Raw genomic sequence first — 23,465 nt, forward strand, 5'->3', positions numbered from 1 at the left:
TGACGCTCTGTTAATGCGGCATCATTATAACATTATTAGGCAGGCTGCTCCACATCGTTTTCCGTCATATTCATCGGCACAGTCAGCTAAAAAACTTTATTATCCTCATTTCGACTATATTAAAATAACTGAAACTTCGGTTGAAGTTAAGTTAAAAACACTTCTTGCCCATACTGTGGAGCGTCTAGTACTGCTACAAAATTTCGTTATTGTTACTTTATGTGAAGAAGAATTAGAAAATTTTTATTTACAAACTTAGTGGGGGTTTGATGGAAGCTCTGGTCATAGCTCATTTAAACAGGCGTTTCATGGACCGAATGACAGCGATGCTGCTGTTTTTATAACATCGTTTGTACCATTACGGTTACTTTGTGGTGACAAAATTATTTGGCAAAACCTGAGACCATCTTCTACCAGATAATGGTTGAAGAGAGGTTCAAAACATTGATAAGTCTATTGTGGTATTCGAAAATAAAAATGTTGAGGGGAGACATAATTTTCTGTTAACAATGGTAAATGGAAAAGTATGTAATACCTTAACCAAAGCAACGTCAACTCACAAGTGTTACTTATGCGGTGCAACTAGTGCAAAGTTTAATTCAATTAATGAAATAATTGCTGAAAATGTTGAAACTTTTAAAATGGCAAGTAAGACAGAATACGATAAAAAAAAACTGTCCAGGAAACAAAGAGACGTATTCAGAATGACTTCAAAAATAGAGCTGGTCTAATTATTGATCAACCAAAACCCGGATTTAGTAACTCAAATGATGGGAATACAGCCAGAAGGTTCTTTCAAAACGCAGAACTATCGGCTGAAATCACTAGTGTTAATTTAGACTTAATAAAAAGGATGCATATTATATTGATTGTTGTTTCTTATAGCCATGACATAGAAATTGGAAGATTTCGATGTTTTGCACATGAAACTGCTAGACATTTTGTATCGAAATATGCTTGGTATTATATGCCTCCTACGCTACATAAAGACTTTATTCATGGTCCGAAGATAATATCGCACGCTATGCTACCAATTGACCAATTAACAGAGGAAGCGCAAGAAGCTCTTAACAAAGAATTTAAAATATATAAAGAACATTTCACACATAAATGTAGCAGAGAAAATACCAATTACGATATTTTGAACAGGTTTCTCATTACTTTTGATCCCGTTATTTCCAGCTTTAGAAAACTTAATAAAAGAAGTCACAACACATACCACCATAAGCTTTAGATCTTCTAAAATCACTACCTGTATAAATTACTAATTCCCAATCTGTGAGTGATGATGTTGATGATGATGATAATGATGATAATGATGATGATAATGATGATAATGATGATGATAATGATGATTACGATGGTCATGACGATGATGATGATGATGACGATTAAGATGATGATGCTGACAATAATTGTTAATTATAATTATTGTCAGTATCAGGAAAGTAACCAAAATTTAATATGTTGATGAAAAATTTTGTAAAAGAAAATATAACAATAAGAAAATTGTTTTCTATCTATATATATAAAAGTAATCAACAATCAGCTTTTCAACTCAGGTGAATTGATCGCCATTTTTAGGGTCATTTACCCCACTGTGCGACGCAGCGATAGCAGGTGGCCATTAACGAGCGACAGCTGTTGACATTTGGAGGGCAAACTTTCCATTTTCTTTTTCATCTTTGTACGTAAACCGGTCACTAACGCAAACATAAAAATTAATCGGGTTTTTATTTGAAAAACGTGCAACAGAATTAGCACCAAGAACAGCAGCAGCAATAGCGCACATAGAACGCGATTACATACACACGCACCCAACTAACACGATTGCAACTACGCGTACACAGTAACGAAGTCTCAGCAGCGCATTTAATCATTTTCTGCCACAAAGTAAACCTCATAAAGACTGGTTTTATATTCTCATATTATTTTTATAATTACTGAGCATTTCTTTTTATTTGCAACATTCGCGAGTTTATTTTCACATATTTGCTTGTGCTTATGTACAGCGCTTAATTTAGCTACTTTCACGTACTAACATACTAACATAGAAATAAGCATCAAACAGAAATTGTTTATAAAATTTATTATAACAGCAAGAAAGAAAAAATAAAGACATAAAATTTTATTTTATTTTAACATAATAAATTGCATTAGAGTTTAACTATCACTTATAACAAATGCATTGTGTGACGATTATACTTAATAACAACATCGCCACAATAAAATCAAGCTATTAAATATTAATAAAATTAAATTATTGTAAATAAGTAATCATATTTTTAGTATAATATTTTTATTAATAACACCACCCAGTTTCTGTTATGTGTAGTTTTGTCAAATTTTTGCCAACAAAATCAACAAACGAATGCATTAAATACACAGAAATACAATCATAGCAAGAACAGAGAAAACCCATGCTCAAGCAAATACGGGGAGAACATATCAAAACTACTACAATAACTTCAACAAAATCATCGCACAACCGAATGCATGGAGCAAGCTCATAGCAACGCTACTCGCAGACAACAGGATGATATTGTAGGCAATAACTAAGCAAACAACAACAGAAGTTCCGTTATAAAAGGAAAAATTGAACAAGAGTCACTTGGTCATAGAACTTAAAACAGTGCGCATCGTAGCAAGTGCATGGTCATTTGGTCACAGCACTCACAGCAGGTGACATCGGCACATTGCAGCAACAGGACGCCTCGGATCCTTTACAGAAATAGTGGACAAGGTAATTACGCTGATTCCTAGCAACGTAGCCCAGTCTATAACGTTGGATACGCTTCCTAATACTAATCAAAGTTGCCTATTTCAGAAATTATATTATTTTTTATATTTGTAATTGTTATTATTTTTGTTGATAAGTCATAAATATGTAAAAATAATTGTAAAAATAATTGATTGTAAAAATAAATAATAAATAAATTAAACGAAATAGCCCGTCTTTGAACTTTATATTACGAGAAGATTCAGTGTTCCAAAGAAATATTCTTGTAACAACCCTGGTGGACCGCAAGCTGTCCCAGTTATATGTCCCGGCCGTGAATAGGTTCATTACAATTGTTAATAAATCTGTGCGCTAACAATAATAGTCGCAATCCCCTATAACAAGAGTTTTATAGGTATATTGCGAAGATTTCTCTGTAATAGAGTTTTTAAAAAAAAAACAATTAAAAAATTATTTAGTGAACTACATTTTCTATAAAGTATGGTCTTTAAGCCTATTCTAATTAAAAAGTACGACAAGTAACAGAAAACTTAAGATTTGAACAACGAAATTTAGCCAGTTTTGGCTCGTTAACCGAACGATTTTATCAATTGAAAACGCTTTAAAAACATTGATTTTTAAGATTTTTAGCTAAAATTATTTGCGAAAAAGAAAGAAATGTAAGAAAGAATGCATTTTATTTTGGGAACCTCAATTCAAAATATAATTCTCCTGTACTTTAATTCGCGCAATTTTTATGTATTCAGAGTACAACTTAACATATATGTCTAAATGCCATAGAGTTAGCAATGAATGTTAATATTGCAATATCTAAGTTGTTAAAAGATGCGAAAATATTCTACGAAGCGTCCGTTCATGATTGAAGAGTTAAAAGTATGGAATTTATCTATAATTTTATAATGTAATAAAAGTTATTGAAGAAAGTAGTTGACTTTTTTTCACTGTAGTCTGATTATATAGAATAAAGAGACCAACGACTCTAGCTTTAACATTTCTGGCCACTGCAATTTAATCGTGTGTTGGACATAACATGTATCTATAACATATACAATTTAGCGCTTTGTTTATTTGCTTTATTGTTGCTTTTATCATTTTTTTACCACAAACATAAATACTTATTATTCGCTAGACTTTACCTCTGCTTTTGTGCTGTTAATGCTCGCACTGTTTTTATATTTCTTGCTGTTAACTAGCTGTACATTTTAAAATAATTCATCAAACACGTAAGAAGCTATAGCGCTATAAAATTATTCTAATTTTATTCCTAAGTATTTTTTATTTCCATTACGAGTTTATAAAATAGTCAGTACAGCACTGTAGCTAGCTGATATCCTTTATAAAATTATTCCTAAGTATTTTTTATTTCCATTACGAGTTTATAAAACAGTCAGTAAGAATCTTTAAAGGGATGTTTGCCTAACCGATAGTAAAACCTGTCAGTAAACCCGCTTAACACTGATATTTGCACGGAACATTCATAACATGAGATTACTAGATGTTTTCATATTAAAGAAAAACCAATTTTCTTACGAAAGTTCGTATATCGTTTTAAATATGTTTGTCAAGCGCCCTCTTCGGATAGCTAGTTTGCCTTGCAAGTAACAGCGATGTTCCTGTAAACTGCCTCTCAGAGAAGAGGAATATTAAGCTGCGGTGTCATATCGTTCAAAGTGTAATTTAGTGTAATTAATAAATAAACTACAAAAATCATTTTGAAATAGGTGAATGTTTTTAACCAATACACATACTACCCATACCAAGGTAATCTATAACCAATAGCCTATCCCGCAACTCTATAACGTCTATAACGGTTCCTGTTATCAAACTATAAGGCTTTAATGTAAACGAATAAACTCTTTTCTAATGAAGAATTTTCTTTCACAGTAAATTCTACATAAAAATTAAATGGAACTATAACTAACCTAAAATCAAGGAAGGTTCTAAAAAGTTGCGTAAAATATACATTGCTAAACCAACATTATCGTTATCAATGGTAGAAATACCACTTAAAGTATGGTTTTTTATATTATTTATATAACATTGTGCCTCAAACTCACTAGAAAAATGTATATATATTGCTAGATATTTTTAAAATGTGGGAATTTATTTTAATTTGAATGAGATAAAATTCTTATTTTGGATTTGCGTAATTCAATACAAATCAATTCATCGTGTCTGCTACTTTATATGATTATGAAAGAGTCGCACGCATATCGCATATCAAAACTTCTAATGCTTCAAAGTACATGGGAGCCAGCATGAGACTGTGAACTCGTTTAAATTAGATTCTCCGTTTAATTCAGAAAAACCATATGGAAGATGATTGTTGGAACTGAAACTCGGTCAGTGGGCTCCACATGCATTATACATCAAAGTTGGCAAAGCTTTTGCTCAACTTTTTTAATATTTTCTACAACAATTCGGTATAGTGTTTTTTTTGCACTGCAGTTTGCTCATAACATGGAACAGAGAACATGTGCAAACAATAATATTAATGGTTGTAGCAAGGATGTACTTACATATCCTTACGCTGACGCTGATGCTGATTCTGATGCTGATACTGATACTGACGCCATTGCAGATGCATTATTTACGTACGTATCCGCAAATTTCCAACATGACAAATCTACTCACAACTATTTTGCTTTCAGGTAAATAAATTAAAAAGCCACTACAATTGCAATGAAAAATTTTTCTATTTCCTAGTGGAGGTGATGTAGTCACTATAGCTTGAAGTTGACACAAAGTATTCATCGACTTCATATTTATTTTTGAAAAACGAACATTTTGTCATTGTTATCGAAAAACTGTCATTGAAAATTCGAATGTTATCGTTTAGTTCACGTTTCAGCAACGGTCGAATGCGTTTCTGAGCTGACCTGCAAGTTTCTTAACAAACATTGACGTTTAGATATTCGCAGGAAATGCACTTGCAGATACTCGTAACGTAATGGAGTTGAGTAGTGCAAATTGGAAAGGAATCCTTTGTACGCTTATTATCAGTTGATAAGTGTTTCTGCGTTTCAAAGTGATGTGGCTAGGGTGTGTGGGTATATATATTCGATAAATAACAAATTTGATTAAACCTCTTAAAAGTAATTTATTTCTAATTTTAAAAATTACCAAATTTCAATAATGATCTGGTGATCACAAGAGTAAAATTCAAAAAAGAACCATGGCTTAACAAATAAAATATGTTTATCTCAATATACAACAAAAAAAAAAAACAAGCGTAAGTTACTGAAGAATTTTAAACTAAACCCACTTAAGAGAGTAGCAAATAGGTTTGAAGCTCTTCAATTCTAAAACTTCAGATGAAACCTGAATCATTCAAGTAACATAAGTAACAAAAATTTTTAAAACTGTTCAATCCAAAATTTCACTAACGACAATTCGGAATAGTGGCAATTTTTTAATTAACCTTCATAACGAATTATCCAAAAATTAATAAATGGTTCGAAAAGCATATAGAGGTGCCTAACACTGAACCCCACAGATGTGATGTTTTGAAATTCATAGCAGACTGAGACTTACTATTATATTTCCCAACACTTTGGCGAAACCTTCAATTATTGCTCATGTGATTTCTCTATAATTTTATGGGTTCGAAGTATTCCCAAATTTCTTAATTTTCGTCATGTGACATATAAGATTTTTTCATTTATATCAGTTATATCAGATGAAAAAGACATGGTTAAGAATATCTTGGTTGAAAGAATGCTTGGTTACTATACAGACAACGAATGTAATAGATCGAAAGATGTAATGACCAGCAGGAAATCATTTAATATAAACTAATTAGCGCGTACTGTTATTAATACTGTTTTAGTTATATTTGCATTTAATTCCTTACTCCTCACGACTGTGGGAGATAAAGAATCGGAAATTTTTAATTTTAAAGATTTAAAAAGGAAACATTTAAAAAATTAAAAAAATAATTACAACCCTATATTTTGAGATATATACAGACATATATATAGCAGACATATATACAGACATATATATATATATAGATTTTAAAATGTCTCTTATTCTCAGATACTTATCGCAGGAAGAAGAGGTTATTTTCAATATTTCAATAATATTAAAAATATTTTATTTACTTATTTTAAAATGAGTTCCCTTTTTACTCTTGACCTTTGACTTGTTTTGAATGTATGTATGCTCAAGTAAAAATGTAAGTAAATAATTTTAAATATAGTCAATCAAAAAAGAAATGCTTATCAAATAATTACTAATAGATCAGTACAATTTTTAACGAATCAAAATTATTTTATATAAAAACTCCACTAAAAATCCACTAATTTTAACATAAATAATAAATTTATAAATTCTGTTTCAAACTGTTCGACAATTTGAGTAATACTGATTTTCTTTTTCTTTTGTGTGTCACTAATATTTCAAATACTTCAAATTTCGAATATAATAATTTTCAAATATAATAAATAAATACTGTCATCAATACATATATGAATATTTCTCCAAGCAATTGCTGACAATCGGTTATGGCCGTGTGGCTGTTAAAGAATCGAGCGGGTTGATTGCATTTCCTTCAAAGTTTTGCAATTTCGTCTCATCAAAAGACGAACTCATCAATAAAGTATTTTCGAACATAATTGATAATTATAAAAATAACAACTGGTTGAGTGAGCGAGCAATTTTGGCGGCTAAGAACAAATATGTGGATGACTTAAACTTTGTACTCTGCATACATTCAAATCTATTGACTGTATAACAAACGAAGACGAAACCACCAACTATCCAACTGAATTTTTGAACTCCTTGGATGTGCCTGGCTTACCACCGCACAATTTACAACTAAAGGTTGGTTCGGTATTCATTATGCTTCGAAATCTAAACCAACCGAAACTATGGAATGGAACGCGATTGGTGATAACAAAACTTATGGTCAATGTATTCACGCAACGGTACTCAAAGGAAAATTCAAAAGTGATGGAGTTCTCATTCCGAGGATTTCAATTATCCCAGCCGATATCCCCTTTGAGTTTAAACGAATTTAATTTCCTATTCGGCTTGCATTCACCATGACGATAAATAAATCACAAGGCTAATCCTTGAGTGTTTGTGATCTAAATCTAGAAAATGCATATTTTTCTCATAGTCAGTTGTACGTGGCATGTTCACCTGTAGGCAAACCATCTCCTTTATTTGTTCTTTCGGAGTACAACCCATAACTTCTTGCTGAGAGATTTTTGAAAAAATTGATTACATATTAATATCCTAATAAATTATTGAACATAATACAATTTTTGTACTCATCTTATTACGTTAATAAATTTTTAAATTTAGTTTACCTAAAATTTAATATGACATTTATTGACTGTTACGCGGCACGAAGTTCGCGCGGTCACCTAGTTAAAAATAAGAAAAAATAACTAACACTGAAAAGAACATAGTCAGAACACACAGTTTCATTGTGGGAATCACAAATTACCCCCCTTAGCCTAAATATACAGGCCATGGACGACTATTTTGAATCATTGCAATTATTTGAAAGTTTACAGTCGGTGTCAAAAACCTTTACGAGTCAAAAAGTTCGAATGGCCAAAAGTTCTTCAAAATTGTTTTAGTTTGTTTTGTTTTCTCTTTCTATGCACTGCTCTTCTCCTCTCTTTCTTTTTTTAATATTTCAACGTTCTGTGGCAAAACTGTACTGCATCGTTAAAGACACTTGAGCTTTATTTTTATGGTGTCACATACTAAAACTGTTTATATTTTGTTACGGTTAGGTTGATAGTAAAATATTTTTGTTGTTGTTATTGTTGTCTTTTTTAGTTGTTTTTATATAAGTTTTTGCTGCTGAAACATTGTTGTTGTTGTTGTTGTTGTTGTTGTTGTTGTTGTTGGTATGCTTTCGTTGCAACACTTTGTTAAGCAATTAACGTGCAATTATTACAGCACTTGATGCGCACTTCGTGTGCGTGCTGTACCACACTTTGGCAGCGCATTCGCAAGTGTGAGTACTTTGGATTGCTCTACGGTTGTGCACTTAAAGTTTCCATAATGGTGTTGGTCATTGTAGCATATAGTGCTGAAATTTCTGCTTTGAACACCACTTGAAATGCTAATATTAAGCGTATTACTCAAAAAAAAAATTTTTATTTTATTTTCATCAACTTTCCTTCACATAGAAGTTTTAATAATCTAGCGGTGATATATTTGGATTAGGATTATTCTTTACAAATAAGCTACAGACGATGCCTGGAGTAGTTGATGATTCTAATCGTAGTCGAACTACATTGAATACGCACTGTTACTACATTCAGCATATCTTGAACTACATTTTTGACGTAGTAACTTTATTTACCACTGAATATTTGGTGGTATTAATAGCTTAATGATTAGCACAATAATTGACATTTTGGGACTTACAATAATATAGTATTGGAAGTTAAAGTGATTTTTGCCGCGTTTCGAGTCCGGTCCGCTGGTTCGGTATATAATTCCTGTAATTAAACTGTTGTAACGACAAAAAGTTCTTAAATGCGGTGGAATAATATATACTCACTTGGAACGATGAAGATCTGCAGCCGATGAGTGTTATTTTATCATAAATTTCATTTTAAATTCAATTATTTTTTGAATATTCATATTCATGAATATTGCAGTGTTAGTTATATTCATGAATATTCAAAAAGAACGAGAATTTTAATTTTTGAATTCCCGCGCTGGCAACACTATTATACATATTCTGTCAAAGTTTAACGCATATCGTACGATTAGTTTTTGTTTGACGTCTATACAAAGAAGTTGAAAAATTTTCGTGTGGCGATTTTTATAATGGATTAAAAATTAGAACAATGTGCGTGCAATAAATTTTGTGTTGCAAATGGATTCAAGTGTGCCGAAACGTTGAAATTGTTAAAAAATGCCTTTGGTGATTTGTGTGTGTCGCAACCACGAGTATACGCATTAAAAGGTTCAAAGACATTCGTACAAGCTTGGACCATGAGGAGCCGTCCAACAACATCTGTTACTGAAGAAAGCATTGAATCGGCGAACCGAAGAAATCATCGGTTCACAATGATTCTAATCGGAATCATTGTGAACCGATTAGAGAGATTGCAGTGTTATTGGGCATATTCATCGAACGCATCATAACTGGTGATGAGACATGGGTCTATGAATTTGATATGCCCACCAAACAACAATCGACCGAATGGTGCTTCGAAGGTGAACCGAAACCGAAAAGAGAATGCCAAAGTCGGTCCAAAATCAAAGTTGTGCTGACTGTTTTCTTCGATATTCGTGGTGTGGTGCACTATGAATTCCTTCCGGACGGTCAAATGGTCAAACGGTCAATAAGGAGTATTACTTGGCCGTTATGAGTCGTTTGCGTGAGGCCATTCGCAAAAAGAGGCCAGATTTATGGAAGGAAAACTCATGGATTTTACACCACGATAACGCCCCGGCTCACACAGCGTTGGTTGTGTCGCAGTTTTTGGCTAAAAACTCCACCAATATCATCAACCAAGCACCGTACTCTTCAGATATGGCCCCGTATGACTTTTGCCTCCTCCCCTGCCCCCGACTCAAATTGCCATTGCGAGGACCATAGACACGTTTTGAGACCATAGAGGCCATAAAAGAAAATTTGCTGTGTGAACTGAAGGCTATACCTTCGGCGGCCTATAAAACTTGTATGGAAAATTGGATCAAGCGCATGTACTGTCGCAGGAGGAGAGTACTTTGAAGGCGATAATAAAAAAAATTATTAAAAATTACAATTTTTCGCCTTTTTTTTAATTCTCGATTTTTTTTATCATAAGGTAAAATATAAAAATATATCCGCTTAATGCCAATAATAAATTTATATTATTTGTGATCCGTTTATTATTCATACTTATTCAGAGACTCTTTATACTTCTATGAGACTTATTATATGCAAAAAATGAGAATATATGATCAGTTATTTATCGCTTATTATATGCAATACATAAAGTGAGTTTTAAACGATTTCTCTGAAAGTATGGTTACTTAAAAAATACAATCATTATTTCATAACTTAAAAAATTTTCTAATCTAGAACATATAAATCTATTTCTATTTCCTATTTCTTCCGTCCACCAATAGTTTAGTACTTAATAGTAATAGTACTGCCACAAGCATTGAAATCTCCTGCAACAATGATGGAAGTTTTGTTTCTGACTGTTCCTGATAGCCTATCAAGAAACTCTTCAAATCTCTCTTGGGCGATATTTGTGGATATGTAGCAGCTGCACTCATAGATACTTCGGATTGTAACCTTCCTTTTGTACCAATACGCCTAGTCAAATGGCTACCTTTGCAGAAGTATATTGTACCCATTTGGGGGTTTCTTTTAATTTGTAAAATTCACTAATTATCCGACTTTAATTCTAAAGCTGTTTGGGATAAAAGGTCTTATGCAGCCTCTCATCGATTTAGGTTTAATTGAAGAAATTTAATCATTTTTTGGACTTCAGTTCCTGCATAGCCTTCCTGTAGGATTCCCATTTGGAACTTTTTGAGTAGTGTAAATTACCACCCTTGCAGTTTTCCGGACATAGAATGCATTTTGGTTGAGTCGAGCACGTTTTTGCCCTATGACCGTCTTCTCCACATCTCATACATGTGCTTGATCGATCATTATCGCTCTTGCACTGTCTAGCAGCATGTCCACATTGAAGGTATTTTAAGCACCCCATGGGTGCAATATCCTTTCTTATCCTGCTGCGCTCCCAGCTTACTCTGACTGAGGCAGCTTCGATCAGTATACTGGCATTCTTAGTAGGGAGGTCAGTATACTCTGATTGTGTGTTGTCTCTTGCAGAACGTTAACTTGAAGTTGATGTCGGTTACGTTTATTACTTGAAATTGATCAGCAATCAACGCGCCTGCCTCTTCATTCCGTATCTTTTTGACAGAACGAAGTCTGTCGGGTCCGCTAGTACACAAAATAAATATTTATATTGATTAAAAGTATTATGAAATAAAAGAAGAGAGAGTTGCTTAATGCTTGAGTATGCAGTTGATACTGATTTTATTTAGAAAATTATTCTCTATTTATACAAAATTGTCTTAAACTAACTTAACTAATTTTACAATAAGGGTTCAAACAATTTGTTGCCTGTTATCGTTCATTTAAGTGGACTGTATTACTTTTAGTTACATTTTATTGTTGTCGTAAAAAAAGATTCTGAAAAAAGACACTATATTTTCCAGGATTTTTCTTCTTATTAAGTTTACAAATATATTTTTATTATCGTAATTAGATACGGTGTCATAAAAAAGTTAAATTGTGTTTTAAAATATACAATGTTATGTTATTTTAGTTTAGGGTATTTTTCACCCGGGTTTTTCTCTTATTTCATAATTCTAAGAATTTGAATGATAACAAACATAAAATAATAAACTATAAATTTAAGCACATCCTGTCAACGTGCTAAATACGCAGAGTTGCAAATTCTGCTCAATTTTAATTTTAATACTTATATGATTGTAAAAAACTAGCATATGTCTTAAATTATCGTAACATGTGCATTATTGAACATATTGCCAGCGCCTTTATTAAGGCAGGATAGCTTAATAAATATAAAATATAACATTTACCATAGTTAATAATTAATTAATCAATAGAATAAAACATGTTCATACGGCTTGATATAAAATAAATATTAATTTTCGAATTAGCTATTTAATTAGTTGATAAACATGTCCATTCTTGAACAATATATATTTTTGAATCGCTAAAAGTAAATATATAATTTATATATATGATCGGGGCATTTTTACATTGTTGCTGTTTTCATATGGATTATACAGTACTTTAAGCTTAATTCTATTTTTTACTTTCGCTGTTCACTGGCATTAAGAATAAAATACCCATGAAAATGTGAAATAAAAAATATCAAAAAATGACAAGAAAAAAATTATATATATTGGCTTTAGCATCTTTCCAATTCAGTAAATACACTATACGTTAGATCTAATTTGTCGGTAATGCAAGTATAGTTGTCCGACTGGCCCACAAGCAATTAAAGTACTAAATCTTTTGATGAGAAATATTTCTAAACTATTTCGAAATCAGTTAAATTTAAATAACTTTTCAGTAAATTGAGCCTATGCATTGAACAAGTAAAATCAGCTTCGACAGGTGCGAAGCATATTCCCCTCGACCCCGAACAACAAAGACATTTAATCCTTGAGGAGTTGGATTGGCAATGGCAGCGATGGTGGCAAGGGCAGAATTCGTATAAACCTATGAATTATTAAATTCAGAATACAATTCACAAGTTTGCTCTGTTGTATGTTAAGTGGCTTTCTTATAAGGATAACACACACACACACACACACACACACACACACACACACACACACACACACACACACACACACACACACACACACACAAACTCTTTAAATCGATTACACGTTACCAGGAAGTTCCACACAAAGTCGGCTTACATATTTAATGCCTAAGCCAAAGGCAAACTTACTTACAAATGACCGAACATCATGCGCTTAAAAATTCACCTTTTGGCAATAACGCAGCAGTTAGCGTCTTCCCTCGCCACCTGCGTCGCCAGTGACCCGACCGACCAAGTCGTACAAATTTTGCTGCAGCAATTCATAAATTATTTAGCTAACTTTCCTTTAAGCTGCACACTGGTAAAAATATTTGTAAAGGATTAAAGCGAAAACTTCACGTTCAATTCTTCTTTGCCTTAATTTTTGTTTATTATTTTATTATTGCTGAGCAAAGTTGCCTATGTGGACTTAGTAAATAAAATATTTATGCTGCTTACCTCAAAAGACTGAAACATCCTGAATAAAGAAATTATAGTTTACATAAAAAATATTTACGAAAAAAATCTAAAACCCTGACGTGGCTCTATCAAACCCAACTTCCTTGGGTCAAAAGTTTTGCGCAAGGTAAATTTAAGAAAATTACAAGCAAAAACAAAGTAAATTGTTATATTCACTATGTGAGCGGAATCAAAACAGTTTCCTCTTCAGATTAAAATGTATTTCAAAAATGCTTTAAAGACTCGCAAAGTAAATATAATGGATGTCGAACACTTTTCAGTCCACAACTTATCATGCTTTATAAAGCACTCTGAAATTATTTAATAATGAATTGTACCAATTTCATTTCTGAAAGGATATAGAAACGTGCTAGAGGGCGCATTAATGTTTTTATCCAAAAACCTTCTCAATACTATTTTGACTAGTATATGAAATTGTAGGATTACTTTGACTCATAGAAAACAAACCACAACATCCATTACTACAAAATACACTATTTAGTACTTATAACGCTTTAAACTTGACAATGATTTATTCTGCCTCATCAGCAAAGGTGGAAAATATAACATTCGTTACGAAATACTGTAGAGCCATCGATTTACAGAAGAAAAACAACATATAACTGCATCTTCAAATGAAGATCCCACTGTGACGAATTTTATCCACACATTTATGATAGCAGCAATAAGGGCAATTGTGATCTACAGGAGAGATTAATAATTCAATTTCGCTAAGCAGTACGCGAAAGAAACGCTCAGAAAGCAACTCAACTGGCAAGAAGTGTCAGCGATCTTGCAAACAGACTAGCCATAGTTTTTATTGTTAGTCAGCCGTTGTTGCTCATAAAAGCGTCGTGACGTAACGGTAGGATCAAATGCACCCATCCATATCGATTAATGGGAGTTTGAAGTTTTAAAGATGGATTGAGAGCTAAAAGAGGGAAGGACTTATACTTTATCGACGAGTACAAGTTCGCATAACATATTATGTGGAATTCAACAAGAACAAATCTTTTGTACGACTGAATTGTCATGCACCATGGTAGAAATATCTTACAACGTGCCTTATGACGATCTTGCATTATCAGTTTTCGCACAAAATCAATGTCTTCTGGAATGACAATTGATTTTGGTCATTCTTCCTTAATCGAATACGTGCAGGATAAAATTATTCAGAATAATTAATTTATAAAAAATTTCTGAAAGTTACTTTTTAAACAAAAAATTTTTCATGTGAATACAGGGTGTAAATACAGGGTGGCAGTATTAACTGGCAACTGCATAAATAAATAGCTAAGTTTACTTTGAAGAAATCTCACGATATTTAAATGAATAAAAGCAAGTTTATTAGGTTTCAAATGATAATCTTTTAGTCAGAGCCATCTTTAGAAACTTAGCGCCTATGGGCAACTGAACACGATGCTCCTCCCATGAAATACAAGAACCACATATTTCACAATTTTAACATCCCATGTTCTTTCAAAATACTTGTATTTATTGAAAGCAAATACACATAAATTTAAAATCCATATTATCACAAAAATTGCGCTCTTCGTGATTAGATGGGCAATATGGAGCGCCTTCGCATTTCACCCTATTGAAGGGTCAGGCTTTACTTCAAGTTGTCGTCGCAAGTCTTAAAGATAACTTCTATGTTCACGTAATTGTTTACGTAAGAGTGATAAATCCCATGGTACCAAGTCAAATAAATACAGTGGATAGTTGACTTAATCAACCAAGAAATTCTCAAAAGATTTTTTTTTGTAAGCATACATTTATTTATCCCAAATCTTATAACTAATTACATAAAACTACAATTTTTATTTTAACTATACATAGTATAAAATAAAATAAAAAATAAAATAAAATAAGTAAACCTTATACCACGAACCCCACTTAGATCAATGGGTTAAATTTCATTGAAATGAATGTTAAGTGGTTTAATAAGAAAGCAGTTCAACTTTATCAGATTACTAAAAAGAAAGGTGCAGGTCAGCTCTTTTTATGAGGAAGAAATAGATAGAAATTCGAGATTCCTTGCTAAGAGATTAACATGTTTTGTCAGCCTTTTATTGTATTTTTTTTTATATGGTCAAATTCAGCTGTAACTAGGGGAATTTGTAGATCTCGGTTGATACTTTCCCTCTTAATATACCATGGGGCACCAGTGATTGTTCTCAGTATTTTTGACTGAGCTTTTTGGATAATTTCAATATTTGAAGCGCTAGCATTACCAAATAGCTGAATACCATAAGTCCATATTGGTTTTATGATGCTGTTATACAAGAGTACTTTACACTCTAGATACAGAGAAGATCTGTTATTAATGAGTCAATACAACTTTGAAGCTTGAAGCTTCATTTTTTTGGCTTCAATATGCTTGCGCCAAGTTAGTCGTCTGTCTAGATGAATATATAAGTACGTTATGTTATCTGCTTGTAGTATGGAAGTGTTATTTAGTAAAATTGTTGGAGATGTTCTCCAATTTAAGGTAAAAGTGACGTGTCTACATTTTAGTTCATTAATTTTAATTCGCCATTTTGACGACAAGATCATTAATATTCTCAAAAAGAGCTACAAAGGGAGCACGAGTAGAGTTTTACATGATGGTACTCTTAGCAACAGCTTTAATTGCAACAGTGGAGTGCGACAGGGCTGCGCCCTTTCACCGTTACTGTTTATTACAGTCCTAGACATCGTTCTCGAAGCTGTAGAAGAAAACCCAGTCGGCATCAGTTGGAAGCTGAATCAAAGCCTTGGTCATCTTGAATATGATCACACACTGATATGCAAACTCTTGTTAATAACTTATGTGAGCAGTCAATAAAGTCGGCCTAAAAATTAAAGCCTCAAAGACAAACACAATGAGAGCGAAAGCAAGCAATCAATCGCCCATCCTTCTGTATGATCATAACATTGAAGACGAATAGTCAACAACGATGGTGGCAGGTCAAAGGACATCGACAGTAGAGTGAAAAAGGCAAATGGGTCTTTCGCGTCGCTTAACAAAGTCTGGAAAGCCAACAATGTAATTGTCGAAACTAAAATCAGAATATTCAACTCCTGCACCCATATTATATGGGTGCGAAACGTGGTCGCTAACGAGGGCCTCGACAAAGAAATTACAATCCTTTGTCAATAGAAGCCTGCGGCGTATTCTGAACATATGGTGGCCTGCAAGAGTCTCCAACGAAGAGCTATGAGCGCAACAAACAAAAGCCAATAAAGAAAGAAATTCAGAGACGCAAATATGGTTGGCTCGGACACACTTAGAAAGCCGACAGATGCAATTGCCCACGCAGTCATGGAATGGAACCCACAAGGAGTAAGAAGACGAGGTCGTCCCAAAATCACCTGGCGAAGATTAGTGGCAACATAAACAAACAAATCTTTTAACTAGCTACGTTTAACTGTCAGAAACAGAAACGAATGGAGGAAGTTTATAAATATTATTTGTAAATAGACTAAGTTCTAATTTTCAAATTTTAATTTTTATAATAAAGAATATGTCTTAATAATAATAATAGAAATGTTCGCTCAAAATGGTGTCATACGAACAGATGAAATAAGTATTCGACAAGGAATTTTTCAGGGTGATTGCCTATCAGCCTTGTGGTTTTGTATGGCGCTCAATCCGCTAAGTAATCTCTTAAGAAACGCAAAGTATGGCTTCAAAATTAAAGGTAATTCTCGAGAATGTAAAGTAAATCATCTCACGTATATGGATGATTTCAAGATATATGCTTCGACGCGAGAAACCTTAGACAAGCTTATTAAAATAGTCGAGGACTTTAGTAATGACATTAGAATGAAGTTTGGCATTGAAAAATGCAGAAAAATCAGCATTGTTACTGTTAAAATCGTTAAATTCGAAAATTTTGAGCAAAACGAAGGGATTATTAAAGACATGGAAGAAGACGAACTGTACAAATATCTTGGTGTATCTCAAAGCAGAAGAGTAGCACACAAAGCTGTAAAAGATAAAGTATATAGTGAATTTAAAGGACGTATTCATAAGATAGCCAAGACGAATCTGCAGGGTAAATGTTTGATAAAAGCCATCAATACTTTTCTTACTCCCATTCTGACTTATTGTTTCGGAATAATACAATGGACAACGACTGAGATACAAGCGATGCAGCGAAAAATACCAACTATGCTCACAGAATACAAATTCCACCATCCAAAGTCATGTTGTGAGCGAATGACTATGCCTAGAAAGGAAGAAGGTAGAGGCCTTATTGATCTGCAAGAGCTACATGACAATCAAATTATATCAATGAGAGAATATTTTCTAAACAATGCAGAAAATGATATCTTGTTTAAAATTTTAACCGAAGCAGACAAGCATTACACACCATTAAATTTGAAAGGAACTTTTGAAAGAAAAGCACAAGATCGGCAGTGTAAAGAGCAAGCTTGGCCAATCAAACCGCTACATGGAAGATATTATAGATCCACTAACGCCGACAATGTCGATAAAATTATGTCGCACAAATGGCTTACATGTGGAACACTATTTGCTGTAACTAAGGCATTCATGATTGCAATACAGGACCAAGTAATTCCGACAAGAAATTACTGCAAATTTATAATGTCAGACCCTTCGCTAATTAGTGATAAATGCCGGCAATGTGGACAACAAACGGAAACTGTAGATCACATACAGGCAGGATGTACATGCTTAGCACAAAGAGAATACACAAAGAGACACAATAACGTGGTTAATATTTTACATAAGCAAATATGCAATAAATATAGACTTATTGATAGAGAAAATGTTCCATACTATAAGTATACACCACAAGCAGTATATGTTAATCCAGACGTAAAAATTTATAACGATCGAACTATTTATTCCGATCACACGAGATTGCACAATAGACCAGATATAACTATTGTTGATAAAAGACGTCGAGAAGGACTCTTTATTGATGTTGCAATACCAATGACCAAAAACATGAATCGGACTTATTTTGAGAAACGTAGTCGATATGCAGAATTAGCTGTGGAAACAAAACGTAATTGGAACCTAAACAAAATTGAAATTCTTCCAATTATAATTAGTGCTGAAGGTGTAACGCCAAAAAGTTTATTGTCGCATATTCGAAGACTTGAATAAAACCAGCGAATTATTGATGACATCCAGAAAAGTGTTATAATTGATTCCTGTCATATTACTCGCAAATTTGAAAATATTAATTAATTTGAAATCAATCAAATCAAATACTAGTTAAAATAGTTTGATTAAATATATAGATGATGTGTTATATTTTATACTGGCTTAGGCCACCAAAACTTACCAAAAAACCCATTAAGGAGAATTAAATAAAAATAATAATAATAATAATAATATAATATAAAATAATTAATAATATTAATATAATAATATAATAATAATAATAATAATAATAATAATAATAATAATAATAATAATAATAATAATAATAATAATAATAATAATAATAATAATAATAATCCGCCCCACGGAATTGGAAGGTACCGTGGGATGCCGAGCTCAGGCAAGCGGACGGGTCCATAGGTTGCGGATAATGGAATGGCCATCAGATATGATGGTTAGCTGCGAATAAGATGAAAATTAAATAAGCAGTCCCGGACAATGAGCGGAGGCTGTCTATGAATGTGATTGGGGTAAACGAAGGGGCTCTTTTATCTCCAAGAAAAGATCACAAGATTCGAATCCAACCTCGACAAGGCGAGCTGACACCGCCTTTGAATAAGTGTCTCCCCCAAAATCTCTAAAACCCTCCTATCTCAACGTCTGTTTTCGCTATTTAGTGCGGCTGGGATTTAAATAAAAAACCTAAAGCGACTGACTCAGAATGGGCGGCTTTTAGGTCAGTGTCTGACTCCATGTTAGGAGCGGCTGGACGATATACCTGGTAGTAGGTATAAAATACCACCCCGTGTACTACGAGGTGTGAACAAATAGTACACAATGCAGTCACAAAATAATGTAAATCTGGGGAGATCGGATAACCCCACCGCGTCGGGATCGCATAACTCTCGCGTGCAGGATTTGGTACCTGGGTCCTGTTCGACAAGTATGCCACAGAACAACAGAAATAGAACACCTTTGCAGTCCGGTGAACAGCATATACATTCCGATATAGCTCTTACCGTGGCTGGCAGACCACGACAGCGCAGAAAATGGACTTATACTATAAATGAAGATTTATTACGCGCCTACTATATAGCTACAAACAATGAAAGAGATATGACAGCATATCGAACTACACTACATACAATATTCGTTGGGCACCATCCGGACTATAATGTATCCGAACAGCGACTAGCAGATCAAGTACGGGTTATTCATAGAAACAATCTTATACCAGAATCAAGACGAAACGCTATCAAAGAATCGGTTGCCGAAGTAAGTAATGATCAATCGACAGAAACTGCAGAAAATGAGCAAGTGCAATTTGAATCAACTAATACTTCTACAAACGTACATGTACCAGGAACACGTAATAATGTAAATACGATAGAAGTGGAAAATGAACAACCACCTCCTGCTTTAAATGTACATTTAATTGATGTCGATGAAACCACGGATCAGCAGGAAGATGTAAGTAATGAACAAATGAGACTTAGAAGTAATCAGCATAGCTTAAATGAGATTTTTGAACAACAATTTGACATTTACAGTAACCTTAACCCTCTTTTAAGGCCACGCATTCCGAAAATTAATACTAGTAAGAAGCTAAGTTTTCTTATTGAAACACTTAACAATGATGCGATCCTGACAAAATTGAACAATGTGAGCAATTTGCAAGAATTACATACTATTGTATATGTATCAGCTATAACAATTGCTACTACAATGGGATGCAAGATAGGACAACCCAGAGATGGACCACGAAGAGCTGCAATTTATGGAAATAAGAGTAATACGCTACGAAGAATACAAATTAAAATTGATCATTTAAGAGGAGACTTAGAAAGAATAAATAAGTACATTGAAGGTAATCCTACAAGAAGACTTAAAAACAGGATCAATAAGATATTAAAAACATACAATCTTCACACACGCTACGAAACAAATCACACGAATATTATTAACACAAGAGACACTATAAAACAGAAACTATGTGTACAAGTAGCGAGACAGCGTAAATACAAGTTGTCGAATCAAAGACGAGAAAACAATAGACTCTTTAACAACAACGAAAAGCAATTCTATAGAAAAATACGATCCAATACCAATACGTCAGACGACGTATATCCAAGTAAGAATAGTGCAGAAAATTACTGGAGTTCACTGTGGTCCAATACACAAAAACATAATGAATCCGCTCATTGGATTGAAAAAGAGAAAGAGAAATATCAAGAAAAAAAAATGTCAACTTGTCTAATTACATGTGATCAGGTCAAACGAATTATAGCAAAAACACACAACTGGAAATCTCCTGGACCAGATCACATACAAAACTTTTGGTTTAAAAGATTTACTGCAGTCCATCAAAAATTAACTGAACTTTTAAATGAATGTCTACAAAACCCCGCAACATTTCCAATCATTTTTACGAAAGGAAAAACATATCTAATGGCGAAGAATAATGGATTTAAAGGAAACCCAGCAAATGGCCGTCCAATTACTTGCCTCCCAACAATATATAAGATACTGACTGCTTGTATTGGCGATCTTATAAATACATACCTTACACAAAACGATATAATGTGCGTAGAACAGAAGGGATGCAAAAAACACGCAAAAGGATGTAAAGAACAACTAATAATTGACCAAATAATATTGGAACAAGCAGCTAAGAAAAATAGAAACCTGCACATGTGTTTTATTGATTACATGAAGGCTTTCGATAGTATCCCGCACAGTTGGCTGATTGAAGTCCTGAATATATACGGTATTCATTCAACTATTGTTAATTTTCTTGAACACAACATGACGAGATGGCGAACAAACATAGAAATGTTCACTCAAAATGGTGTCATACGAACAGATGAAATAAGTATTCGACAAGGAATTTTTCAGGGTGACTGCCTGTCAGCCTTGTGGTTTTGTATGGCGCTAAATCCGCTAAGTAATCTCTTAAGGAACGCAAAGTATGGCTTCAAAATTAAAGGCAATTCTCGAGAATGTAAAATAAATCATCTCATGTATATGGATGATTTAAAGATATATGCTTCGACGCGAGAAACCTTAGATATGTAAGCTTATTAAAATAGTCGAGGACTTCAGTAATGACATTAGAATGAAGTTTGGCATTGAAAAATGCAGAAAAATCAGTATTGTTCGTGGAAAAATCGTTAAATTCGAAAATTTTGAGCAAAATGAATCGATTATTAAAGACATGGAAGAAGACGAACTGTACAAATATCTTGGTGTATCTCAAAGCAGAAGAATAGCACATAAAGCTGTAAAAGACAAATTATATAGTGAATTTAAAGGACGTATTCATAAGATAGCCAAGACGAATTTGCAGGGTAAATCTTTGATAAAAGCCATCAATACTTTTGCTATTCCCATTCTGACTTATTGTTTCGGAATAATACAATGGACAACGACTGAGATACAAGCGATGCAGCGAAAAATACGAACTATGCTCACAGAATACAAATTCCACCATCCAAAGTCATGTTGTGAGCGAATGACTATGCCTAGAAAGGAAGGAGGTAGAGACCTTATTGATCTACAAGAACTACACGACAATCAAATTATATCAATGAGAGAATATTTTTTAAAGAACGCAGAAAATGATATCTTGTTTAAAATTTTAAACAAAGCAGACAAGCATTACACACCATTAAATTTGGAAGGAACTTTTGAAAGAAAAGCACAAGATCGGCAGTGTAAAGAGCAAGCTTGGGCAATCAAACCGCTACATGGAAGATATTATAGATCCACTAACGCCGACAATGTCGATAAAATTATGTCGCACAAATGGCTTACATGTGGAACACTATTTGCTGAAACTGAGGCATTCATGATTGCAATACAGGACCAAGTAATTCCGACAAGAAATTACTGCAAATTTATAATGTCAGACCCTTCGCTAATTAGTGATAAATGTCGGCAATGTGGAGAACAAACGGAAACTGTAGATCACATACTGGCAGGATGTACATGCTTAGCACAAAGAGAATATACAAAGAGACACAATAACGTGGTTAATATTTTACATAAGCAAATATGCAATAAATATAGACTTATTGATAGAGAAAATGTTCCATACTATAAGTATACACCACAAGCAGTATATGATAATCCAGACGTAAAAATTTATTACGATCGAACTATTTATTCCGATCACACGAGGTTGCACAATAGACCAGATATAACTATTGTTGATAAAAGACGTCGAGAAGGACTCTTCATTGATGTTGCAATACCAATGACCAAAAACATGGATCGTACTTATTTTGAGAAATGTAGTCGATACGCAGAATTAGCTGTGGAAACAAAACGTAATTGGAACCTTAACAAAATTGAAATTCTTCCAATTATAATTAGTGCTGAAGGTGTAACGCCAAAAAGTTTATTGTCGCATATTCGAAGACTTGAATTAAACCAGCGAATTATTGATGACATCCAGAAAAGTGTTATAATTGATTCCTGTCATATTACTCGCAAATTTTTAAATATTAATTAATTTAAAATACCAATCAAATACTAGTTAAAATAGTTTAAATAAATATATAGATATTGTGTTATATTTTGTACTGGCTTAGGCCACCAAAACTTACCAAAAAACCCATTAAGGAGAATTAAATAAAAATAATAATAATAATAATAATAATAATAATAATAATAATAATAATAATAATAATAATAATAATAATAATAATAATAATAATAATAATAATTTTTTTTTTTTTTTTATTTCGAGGCTGGGGAACAAAAAATGTCTACACACACCCGCAGAAAACGTCTTTCTGTGGGTAGTGCACGGTTC

The 23,465-nt window shown here is 33.2% G+C and overlaps 3 protein-coding genes across 3 annotated transcripts; all 3 read left to right on the forward strand.

Annotated features, from left to right (window-relative positions):
- Positions 1-17,056: 17,056 nt before the first annotated feature.
- On the forward strand, positions 17,057-18,649 carry LOC119687332. The gene has a single exon (XM_038101615.1). It carries the CDS (start codon positions 17,057-17,059, stop codon positions 18,647-18,649), a length of 1,593 nt encoding a protein of 530 aa, XP_037957543.1.
- Positions 18,650-19,486: 837 nt separating this feature from the next.
- Positions 19,487-21,724, forward strand: LOC119687334. The gene has a single exon (XM_038101616.1). It carries the CDS (start codon positions 19,487-19,489, stop codon positions 21,722-21,724), a length of 2,238 nt encoding a protein of 745 aa, XP_037957544.1.
- A 40-nt stretch (positions 21,725-21,764) lies between these two features.
- Positions 21,765-23,162, forward strand: LOC119687335. Its single transcript, XM_038101617.1, has one exon. The coding sequence runs from the start codon at positions 21,765-21,767 to the stop codon at positions 23,160-23,162; it is 1,398 nt and encodes a 465-aa protein (XP_037957545.1).
- The last annotated feature ends 303 nt before the right edge of the window (positions 23,163-23,465 follow it).

Source organism: Teleopsis dalmanni, chromosome X (genome assembly GCF_002237135.1).
Source record: "Teleopsis dalmanni isolate 2A chromosome X, ASM223713v2, whole genome shotgun sequence".
Taxonomy (NCBI): Eukaryota; Metazoa; Arthropoda; class Insecta; order Diptera; family Diopsidae; genus Teleopsis; species Teleopsis dalmanni.